At 36.3% G+C, this 11896-nt stretch overlaps 1 protein-coding gene across 1 annotated transcript; it reads right to left on the reverse strand.

The window, feature by feature from the left end:
• Positions 1-2673: 2673 nt before the first annotated feature.
• LOC131080074 (G-type lectin S-receptor-like serine/threonine-protein kinase At2g19130) lies at positions 2674-5349 on the reverse strand. Its single transcript, XM_058018167.2, has one exon. It carries the CDS (start codon positions 5310-5312, stop codon positions 2853-2855), a length of 2460 nt encoding a protein of 819 aa, XP_057874150.2. The 5' UTR covers positions 5313-5349; the 3' UTR covers positions 2674-2852.
• Positions 5350-11896: the final 6547 nt, after the last annotated feature.

An 11896-nucleotide genomic window follows, 5' to 3' on the forward strand; every position in this document is an offset into this window, starting at 1 on the left:
TACATTTAAATTCATACATATGCATATATAATTTTCATTTCACAAAAAAATGCGTGTATTTTGAAAATTTGTATCATCAATTACATATTTTACGGAAATTTTTTTTAATCTCTAATACTTAGACCTGATATAAGATTGGAACTGAATTATCGCCGAATTCTGATGTTATGAAAAACATAAGCTCATTTGAAATTTTACCAAGGCACACTAAGAATTCAAGCAATCGAACACAATGTTTGTAAGACAATAATGTGCAACTAGGTGTGACCAAAATGAGATATGACGATAAGGTGAGGAAAAATCAACCAACACAACAAGTTATGATGCAAAGCTCACAAAAAAGTGCAACAAAGCGAATGCAACAAGATGACAAAATGATGCATCAACAAAGTGTGACAATTATGTCAACAAATTTTGAACAAAAGAAAGATGTGACACAATTGCAACAAGTTAAAATAATACAACAAGACAAATGTGAAGAAAAACTAAAATCATTTTTGTAAAGGTAATTGTTCAAGTATAATGTGACTAGATGCATAAGAACAAAAAAAATGCAACTCGACAAGACTTAAAAAAAGAAGGGTCCCCACTTTGACAATGATTAAGGGTGAGTTATAACCCTAAACAACAAAGTGTTTTTTTTCTTTTAAGAGAGTTGAAGTATGAAACTTCCTTGACTCCAAGTTAGACCCATTTGTCAATTTTGTACTAATTGATACTCTTGATCCAAAATAATTTTTAATTTCTCTATATATTTTCTTTAATGATCATTTGTTAACCTGAAACTTGTTTTGAAATAATATCTCCTAGGTTAAATAGAAACTTGTTTTGAAATAATATCTTCTAGTTTAATATAATAGCATGTAAGTTAATTAGAAACAATCCAATTTGATAGGTGTATAGGCTTGGGATGATTGAAAATTTAATTTAATTAAAGAGACATAATTCTAAGTGTGGTTTTGTTTAATCAAAGAATCCCGCGTGTGACCTTGTTCAAAATAGGAAAACTGATATAAATTAAAATAGTTCTAGAATACCACAACTAATAATTCTAAAATATAACTAATAATTCTAAAATATAAGCTATTTCTTTTAAGATTTTGTTAGCTTATATACAAAATAAAGAAAATTAAACATCAATACAACATATTTTAAAACAAGACCCAAAATAAATGGAAAAAAGAATCATGTACATATAGAAAGACAGCACCATACATCCCTAAAAATAGTCTATTGAATTTCAAGCTAAAGCCTCTCCCTTCTTTAATAAATTGTGCTATATCCTTTAAAAATATCTTTACCTAAAAATGACATGATGTAGCCTAAACTTATGCCTTTTAAGGGGAAAGGGCCATGTGCTGATAAACAAGCTATTAAAGGAATTATTGAATTCTTTGCACTTCTTCCTTTTGTCCTTTATATTAATTTTCTTTTATTACAAGAAAAGTTAGTATAAAAAATATGATCAAAGAAAATAGAATAATTAGATACTAATGATTATTATGATTAAAAAAATAGTAATGGAAAAAAGCAATCAATCTTCCATAAAATATTATGAATAATTAAAAAAAAATTGTTTCTTTTTGTCATCATTATTTAGGTAGATAATATAATAGATACAAAGTTTCATATTTCATTAAACATAATATAAATTTACATATAAAATAAAAATTTCATATAATTTTATAATTATCAAAAAGATAACATCAATTAGAAAATCAAAACCTCTTTTTTCAAAATAAAGAACGTAACTCCAAACAAATAAAACTATCATATCATATTAATTTATGATTGAAAAATAACACCCTCAAATAATTTGATAAAATAATATATACATAAATATATTATACATATTAAACATGGTAATTTAAAAGACAATGATTATTTTCCATATAAAATGACATCTGATTAAAAACACAAATTTGCATAACATGGATATTTTTCAACGGATTTTTTGCATTTTTACTGCATTAAAAAGGCAGATTAAGAGAATCAAAAGAGTAGAAATCGCATAAAAATCTGTTGTCATTTACAGATTTTATATTTTTTATCAGATACTGTTTTATATGAAGAATAAACAACTCCAATTTAAAATATATATTAAAAATCAAATAATAATAAATAAATTATCAATTAAATTTCTATTTTAAATATATACTTCACAGATCTGAAAGAAAATCTCCACAATAAAAATCTAGGAGTCTTAACAATTTGATGGAACCCCTTAGAAACTCTAGCAATTCTAAAGCCGATTCTGCTCTTAGATTTTAAGAAGGACAAGCCGTGATGTACAAAACATTTTTTAACCAATTTATCATTGCAGAGAAACCATTCGAAATTTAACACAGAAAAAAAAAGAAAGAAATTTATTTTAATGTCCAGGAAACTTATCAAAGTCTATAAAAAAAATATATTTAACTTACGCCATGCTAATAGACTACTCAAATACCAGTGATGCACATGCAACTTAAAATTTCTTAACGAATTCATCGTTGCAGAAAAACCATTTAAATTTCAACACAATTTAGCTTAGAAACATATGCAAATTGACTACTCAAATTACTAAAGCAATAATCACTAAATTCATTTATACAGTATGCCCTCCTTCCAAACTGTAAGATATTTCTGTATACTTGAATCTACAAAAGAACATCGAAGGAGCTGGTACACAAATGACAACAGTCAACGGAGTATTTACTCTTGCATTTATGAGAAACTGCCAGAATAGACAGAGAGCACGGACAATATACAAGTGGTATAGAAGTTGCAGAAGATTATACACTAAGCATGGACAAAATACAAGTGGTATAGAAGTTGCAGAAGATTATAGTTTAACAAGTGATTATGTGACCTCACTGAGCATAAACAACTTCAGTTTCCATTTTAGTCGCTTTTACAGGATGATTGCTAACCAGCACTTGTGGGGGCCTCTCATATTGTTCCACGTCACCCTCTGATTTGCCTTCCAAACTCCGAACAACTCGAGCCATGCTCGGCCTCTCATTCTCATCCTTTTGAATGCACTGAATGCTTACCACAGCTGCTCTTCTCACCTCTTCAGCATCTGCCTTGTCTGCAATCCTTTCATCCACAATACCGATTGTATTTCCCTTGTGAATTTGAGTTGCTGCCCAAGTAGGAAAGTAGTGCTGAGATTCCTGCACGCTCAAGTCACTATTTCGTCGGCCTGAGATTATTTCGAGCAGGGTCATGCCGAAGCTGTATACATCCGCCTTCACTGTTATGGGCACGCCAGAGAGCCACTCGGGAGCTAAATACCCTCTCGTTCCTCTTGTTGTCGTCAACACTCTGCTGAAATCTCTACCAACAAGCTTTGCCAATCCAAAATCAGCCACTTTTGGAGAGAAATCCGCGTCTAGAAGAATATTTTCTGGCTTGATATCGCAATGGATGATGCGATCCCTGCATTCTTCGTGGAGATAAAGTAACCCTTTTGCAGTGCCTAAAGCGATTCCAAATCTGGTATTCCAGTCCAAAACCTTGTCTGCTTCTTTGGACCTGCGGGACAAGAAATTGTTGAGAGACCCGTTTTGCATGTACTCATAAACAAGCATTCTTTCAGATCCGTCTACACAGAATCCCCGGAGCCTCACCAAATTCACATGATGTATGTTTCCAATTGTGCTTATTTCCGCACGGAATTGCTTTTCTGCTTGAGCTGAACCCTCCAATCTTTTCACGGCTACAAGGGTTTTATCTGGCAGAGTTCCTTTGAAGACAGAGCCAAAGGCTCCCTTTCCCAACTTTTGGGCAAAATTGTTGGTCGCAATTTTCATCTCTTTGTAGGTGAATGTGCTGAGCGATGTTGATGCGTCGTTATTATTGTCTTCCTCAAGCAGCGTTCGACGCTTGCGCTGAATAAACCATGCAACAATGAAGAGAGTACTCAAAACAGCAAGACCCAAAGGAATTGAAATGGAGAGCGCAACTACTCTGCTGCTGCTTCTACCTGCGTCAGGTGACAACTGTGGCACATCAGAAGCAGCCAATCGAATGAATGGGGACTGCCCATTAGATGAATTAGCGTGCATGCTTAACAGATCGCCAAACCAGAATATACAATTTGAATCAGTGAAAGCAAAGGCCGTGCAGGAACAGTTCTTTAGGCAGGCAGTTTTACATTCTAGTAGAGTCGACTCTTGGGTATTTTGAAAAGCCACTCCGTTATCTGTCAAGGACAGATTACTAACTTGGAGGAAACCATCCGTTGTATCACTCCCACTGCCATTGATGGAGGAGCAGTTTAATGGAGTACGCCGAACACAACCGCTTAACCACCACTGCTGAGAATGCCAGGCAGCAACTTCTCTTGGGTTGAAGCCTTGCGGACAGCTGCATGACTGAATGTTTGCTTGGAAGAAGCAGACTCCATAAGCCCCGCATACACCATACACGTCACAACTTGATTGGGGTGAATCATAAACCAGGGTCCAGCTTTTATTATTTACTAAAAAGTAGAATGATAGCTGACCATTCCAGTTGAGAATTTCCCTCCCCATTATCGTTAAACTAGCTTCCGGTGTAAGCCCATATGAGTAGTACATTTCTGTCGGAGAAACCACTACGAATTGCTGCCTAAATGTGGTATCAGATATAGCCTGTGGCATGGTGGCAAAATATCTACCAGTCCATTCTCCCGAGCTATAATATGAAACACCATTTTTATACTGCAGCATAAAGTCTGTCTCTCCTGGAGATGGATTCAATTGGAGAAAGAAAGGCCCAGGCGCTGGATCTACCGGACTCTTCCAAGAGTACAATTTCAAGCCTTTCGAAAGCTTCATGGTAGGCATAAAATGATCTGTGGGATTTTCGAAGCTCTCCCACACAGTCTGAGAACTGTTTTGGGTATCTATAAGAACAAAATTACCAGTGTCCAGCATGGAAGCCCTAGATGCCTTCGCTTTCTGAGTATCATTACTTGACCAAATGACTTTTCCTTGCAAATCAGATACAGTGAGATAACCAGATGTAGAGAGAGAGAAAACGCCGGGCATGCTTGTGATGGGAGTTTCTCTGTTAGCCACCCAAATGATGGCTTTGTCAGGAATCTGAGCATACCAGATGCCAACATACCAGTTGTTGGTTCCATTAGGACTAAAAAATCCCACTTCAAAAGTGCCATTCTTTGAAATGATGGTCTGATTTTCCCTCAGAGAAGCCCCTAGAGAAAGGGTCTCTCCAGCAGCAACAAATAAATGGCAACTGCGCTGGAGAGTAAGCAAAGCAAGAGCCAAATTGAAACGTTTCAAATAGATGAATGCGAAAAAATTCTTCAGGAACCAATCCATTTTCTTTGGGCTATTATTTCTTTCCCTCTAGAAAATGGAAGAGATATATCTGGTGCCTAAGCCTGCTGTGCTGAATAGTTATTAATGAGATAATACTTAGATCACCAAACACAATTGACTTGAAAATAGGGCCCGTTTGAAATGGTCAATAGATTTTACCTACACGTTATCTCAGACTACATATAAAATTAAGATTACGAAATTTCGAAGCTTCCACCTGACCCACTTTTTACGACCTTTAGTTTTTTCCTATTAATTAATTATTTCTTTATAATTGATTGTTCACCGTAGGAGTTGTAGATAATAAATCGGGGTCTTATAGAGCAGTTCTTTTAGGAATATATTTCTTCTTTGTCTTATATTTCAAGATCACAAAAAACAATTAAAGACCTTTATGGAAGATGAACAAGCAATCACATCTTAGTGTACAATTGGTGTTAAGTTGAATTTCAAATATCAATATTTATAAGTTTTGTATGCATTCGTGCAATATATGAGGTCAATTGATAGCCCACTTAGCAAATGATGTGGATAGGAGATAGGGAGAGAGCAAGGGAGGTAGAGATGAGGAAAGATGGAGAGAAATATGGAGATAGGGTTAGAGTGATATGGATAGAAAGAGATATAGAGAGAAGCAAGAGGGACATAGATTAAACAAGAGACGCAAAGCGTCAAGTTCCCGTCAATGGTGTGATGTTTTGGATTAGTTGTAATAAATTGGAAGTACAAAATATAGTCCATTGATAGTCAATGGTATAAGATAATACAACACTTATAAAAAATGTGTCATATGCATAAAAGTCAAAATTTTTATAGTTCAAGCCATCGTCCTCAGAGTTAACATCATGAGTTGTTTGATTGGCTTCGGTATTTTTAAATGAGAATTCAATGGTGACACATCTAGATCAAATTTACTATAGCTTTAGTTGGCTATGTTTCTAGTTATGAGATTTCCCTTTATTTTGTTAAAGTTTTAGGTTTCCTATTAGAAAATGGTATAATATAACCTTTGATTATACCAACAAATCGATAACTTGCATGGGAAAAAAGATAAGTACAATAAAGTAGCAAATAAACAATTTGGAATTGCAATAATACTTGTTTCAAAAATAATTTGTTCTTTTGAATTTTGGATTCTCAATAGTGATGCAAAATATAGTGCGCTTGAAGAATATGTACATATTTCCATATCTGTTATATGAAACTTTGACTCTGATTACAATTAACAATGTTCCTTTTCCTTGCAAAAAGAGAGATTTCAAATTTCAATAATCACAATTGATTAAATATATTTGCTTAGAGAGATTTCGATATTCACAATTGATTAAATCGTTATCACAGGATGCAAGCTTATATATTCAGCAAAACTGATAATTGATAAGGAATGAATACATTACCTGCAAGAACTAATAAAAGGAGTGAACATTTTAGAGTTCCACACCATATTAAATATCACCAACTACTATCGTAAAAGTATTGTTCATTCAATAATTCACAGCACCAATTTAATATTATTCCATCCATTTCAAAAAGGGGAATTTACCAAAATACAGGATTTTGTCGACAGATACTAAGGTCTATAGTGGCACATAGTGGATATGGAGAGATCAATACATGTATATTGTACTCTTACAACAGTGTTGTGTATCAATTGTCAAAGATAAATTAAATATGATTTCAATGTAATGTCTTTTGTCAAGGGAATAAAACCCATCAAAGAATATTTAATTATATTTTGTTGGTTTCAGTCAATGAAATAAGATTTCAAAAGATTTTTTGGGAATGGAACCATCAATTATCATTATGGTTGTCTTTTTGGGTGTTGAAAATAATAGTGCCTAATAAATAAATAATTGAAAATAGAAAATATATTTTTTGCACTGACTGTTTGGACTAAGGACCAATAGGAAAGAAGATAAATTGTATTTTATAAATTGCAATAAATTGTGCCTCATTTTTAACTATACAACTCCATGCAAATATGTAAAAATACTACCACATGATTGGCTGGGTTCAAAAATCAAATGCATTCAATGAATGCATTAGTATTCCTGCCTATCATCAAGAACTAATAAGAGTGAGAGGTAGATATATAATGAGATGAAGGGGGTAAGAGTGAGAGAGAGAAAGGTGATATAGACAAATATTAGAGAGAGGTATAAAGAAAGAGGGTAGAGAGAGAGGAAAAGATAGATATAGAGATATGAAGGGAGGAATATATATATATATATATATATATATATATATATACTTGTGTGTGCGTGTGTGTACACACATATATATGTGTATGTGTATATGTGTGTATGTATATATGTACATATGTACACACACACACACACACACACACACACACACACACACACACACACACACACACATATATGTGTGTGTGTGTGTGTATGTGTGTGTATAAATATATACATACATACACACACATTTATATATATGTATGTACATACATACATACATATATATATGGGTAAGTGCACCAAGATGGTGAACAGAAAAGTGGCCACATGCAACAATAAAATGAATATTTTCATAACCCGTGCGTGTTCTATGAAATTCAAAAATGTGCTAGGCTTGGTAGCCAAAAATAATAAAAAATAAATAAAAATTTCCTCAAAACGCATATGGGTTATGCATAACATGTATGAGTTGTGTAGAACTAGAAACCAAAGAGGAAGTGGAGAGAGAGAGAGAGAGAGAGAGAGAGAGGGGGGGGGGGGGTTGGAGGGAGAGGGAGAGAGAGGGAGATTGGGAAAAGGAGAGGGGGAGAGGGAGAGGGAGAGAGAGGGAGATTGGGAAAAGGGGAGAGAGAGAGAGAGAGAGAGAGAGAGAGAGAGAGAGAGAGAGAGAGAGAGAGAGAGAGAGAGAGAGAGATGGGAAAAGGGGAGAGAGAGAGAGAGAGAGAGAGAGAGAGAGAGAGAGAGAGAGAGAGAGAATAGGATAAGGAGAGGGGGTGAGAGAGAGATTTATAGAGAAAGAGAGTAGGGAGAGGGGGAGCGAGAGAGAGTTAGAGAGAGAGAGAGAGTAGAGGAGAGGGATAGAATAGGATAAGGAGGGGGGAGGGAGAGAGTTGGGGATAGGGAGAGAAGGGGATAGGAAGAGAGGGAGAGAGATGGGGAAAGAAAGAGAAGGGAGAGAGGGTGAGAAGAGGATTAAGAGAGAGAGAGAGAGAGAGAGAGAGAGAGAGAGAGAGAGAGAGAGAGAGAGAGAGAGAGAGAGAATATGATAAGGAGAGGGGGATGGATGGAGAGGGAGAGAGGGAGATTGGGAGAAGGAGAGGGGGAGAGGGAGAAAGAGGGAGATTGGGAAAATGAGAGAGAGAGAGAGAGAGAGAGAGAGAGAGAGAGAGAGTAGGGGGAGAGGGGGTAAGAGAGAGAATAGGGGATAGGAAGAGAGGGAAAGAATAGGATAAAGAGAGGGGGAGGGAGAGGGGGGGAGAGAGAGAGGAGATTGGGAAAGAGGGAGAGGGAGATGGAGAGGGAGATGGAGAGGGAGAGAGAGGGCGGAGATGGGGAAAATAGGATAAAGCAAGGGAGAGGGAGAGACAGAATAGGAGGGAGAGAGAGAGAGAGAGGGGGGCGGAGGGAGATTGGGAAAAGGAGAGGAGGAGAGAGAGAGAATAGGGTCAAGAGAGGGGGGAGAGAGAGAATAGGATAAGATAACGAGAGGGGGAGAGAGAGGAAGGGGAGAGAAAGAGAGTGAAGGGGGAGAGGGTGAGAATAGGATAGGATAACGAGAGAGAGAGAGAGAGAGAGAGAGAGAGAGAGAGAGAGAGAGAGAGAGAGAATGGGATAGGGAGAGAGAGAGTAGGAAAAGGAGGAGAGGGTGAGAGACATGAGGTAGAGAGAGAAAGAGAACGAGAAGAGGGTGAGAGACTCGACAGAGAGAGAAGTGTGAGGGGGAGAGAGATGAGATAGAACTCAAGGAGAATAATTAGAGCTCGGAATAGATAGAGACGGTGATGGGGGAAGTAAGATGAGAGAGAGGAAAAGAAGAGAGACATGCATGTATACAAACATATATACATATATTTATATAAATATATGTATATATAACTATAGATATACATATATATACATAAACAGATATTATATATGTATGTCTATACATATGTGTAGTAAATGCTAAGTTTACAAGCACACATATTAATGTCTTCATAACCCGTACGGGTTATGTAGAACTATGAATGGTACTTTTTGTTTTTCAAAACCTAAGCAGGTTATCTTGTACATCATAACTCGTGTGGGTTTTGGCTTGCTAAGAAGGTTGGAAAATGACCCTAAGGCTTGCAAGCCCATTTCCCTCCATTTTTGTCCCTTTACACGTTTTTTCATCTTCCAACATGATTTCTTGACTTCGTTGTCATTGAGTTTACAAATGATCAAGTGGGTATCTCTAAAATCACCACTGTAATCACATGTCTTCTCAGCTTTCTGACCATATAATTCTTTCTATTTTTGGACAACATTAGCATAGTAAACTTTAATTTTCTTTACCAGTGCCTTGACAGTCCTCACATACATATGTCTCCATTTTTTTAATAATTTTTGAAATACTTGACCAAATTCAAAATAAATTACATATTATTGTTCTACACTAGATTTTATACACTTTTTAAAAAAGAAGTTTGCATTTTTTATTATTTTGATGCAAGTTATGCCCACCGCATGAACATGTACCAAATTTTCAGGATGCGGTCACTTCAAAAAATCATAAAAAATAAAATACTCAACAAAAAATTACAAAATAATACACAACTTTTATATCTCACTCTTACCTATCATCCTACCAAAGGGTTTTGCAAAATATTAAATCTAACTATATATCTTGTGCAGCGCACGAAAACAACTATGTTATATTTTTTTGGAAAAATCAGGAACAATTTTTTCGTGCACGAGAGGTTTGACCCTCTTAGTATTATCCAATTTTTTAAAAAATTAGTAGTTTGGAAACTATATTTAGAGTACTATGATTCTTATTATTTTCTCAACTCCTAGTTTTGAATGCATGACCTTCAAATATCTCTTTGAAGTTTAGGTTTACCTTTTTTTTTTATTAAAAAAAAAAAGTGGCCACTTATACCCCATTTTTGTTCACCATATTATATGTGTGTGTGTGTGTGTGTGTGTGTGTGTGTGTATTTTTGTTCATATATATATGTATTTTTGTTCATATATGTATATATATATACACATATATACGTATATGTATACATACATACATACATACATTCATACATATACAGAAAAGTGGTCACATGCAAAAAAAATAAAAAAATTTCATCACTCGTGCATGTTCTAGAAATTCAAAAACATGCTAGGCTTGATTCTGTAACACCAAGCCTAGCAAAAAACAATTAAAAAAATAAAAAGTTCATCAAAACCTGTACGGGTTTTGATGAACATTATATTATATAATAAAAAATCAAAAGTTCCTCAAAACCCGTACAGGTTTTGAGGAACATTATATTTTATAATAAAAAATCAAAAGTTCCTCAAAACTTGTACGGGTTTTGAAGAACATTATACTTTTTAGAAACCCGTGGGTTATGTAGAACTAGAAGTTTTGGCCTTAGTTCTACATAACCCGTATGGGTTATATAGAACTAGGAACCAAATAGAAAGTGGGGAGAGAGAGAGAGAGAGAGAGAGAGAGAGAGAGAGAGAGAAGGGAGAGAGGGTGAGAATAGGATTAAGAGAGGGAGAGGAAGAGAGAGAGAGTAGGGAGTAGGAAGAGAGGGATAGAATAGGATAAGGAGAGGGGGAGGGAGAGAGAGTTAGAGACAGAGAGAGAAGGGGATATATATATATATATATATATATATATATAGAGAGAGAGAGAGAGAGAGAGAGAGAGAATAGGATAATGAGAGGGGGATGGAGGGAGAGGGAGAGAGAGGGTGATTGGGAAAAGGAGAGGGGGAGAGGAAGAGGGAGGGAGATTGGGAAAAGGAGAGAGGGAGAGAGGGAGAGAGAGAGAGAGAGAGAGAGAGAGAGAGAGAGAGAAGGGTGAGAGGGGGTAAGAGAGAGAATATGAGATAGGAAGAGGGATAGAATAGGATAAGGAGAGGGGGAGGGAGAGAGAGGGGGAGAGAGAGAGGAGATTAGGAGAGAGGGAGAGGGAGGGAGAAGATGGGGAGAATAGGATAAAGAGAGAGAGAGGGGATAAGGGATAAGGAGAGGGGAGGGAGGGAGATTGGGAAAAGGAGAGGAGGAGAGGGAGAGAGAGGGAGAGGGAGATTGGAAAAAGGAGAGAGAGAGAGAGAGAGAGAGAGAGAGAGAGAGAGAGAGAGAGAGAGAGAGAGAGAGATAGGGGGAGGGGAGAGAGATAATAGGATAAGATAACGAGAAGGGGAGGTAGAGAGAGTTAGAGACATGGAGAGAAGGGGATAGGAAGAGGAGGGAGAGAGAGAGAGAGAGGGAGAGAGAGAGAGAGAGAATAGGAGATAGGAATAGAAGGAGAGAATAGGATAAGGAGAGGGAGATGGAGAGAGAGGGGGAGAGAGAGAGGAGATTGGGAGAGAGGGAGAGGGAGGGCGGAGATGGGGAGAATGGGATAGAGAGAGAGAGAATAGG

Source organism: Cryptomeria japonica, chromosome 6 (assembly GCF_030272615.1).
Source record: "Cryptomeria japonica chromosome 6, Sugi_1.0, whole genome shotgun sequence".
Classification (NCBI taxonomy): domain Eukaryota; kingdom Viridiplantae; phylum Streptophyta; class Pinopsida; order Cupressales; family Cupressaceae; genus Cryptomeria; species Cryptomeria japonica.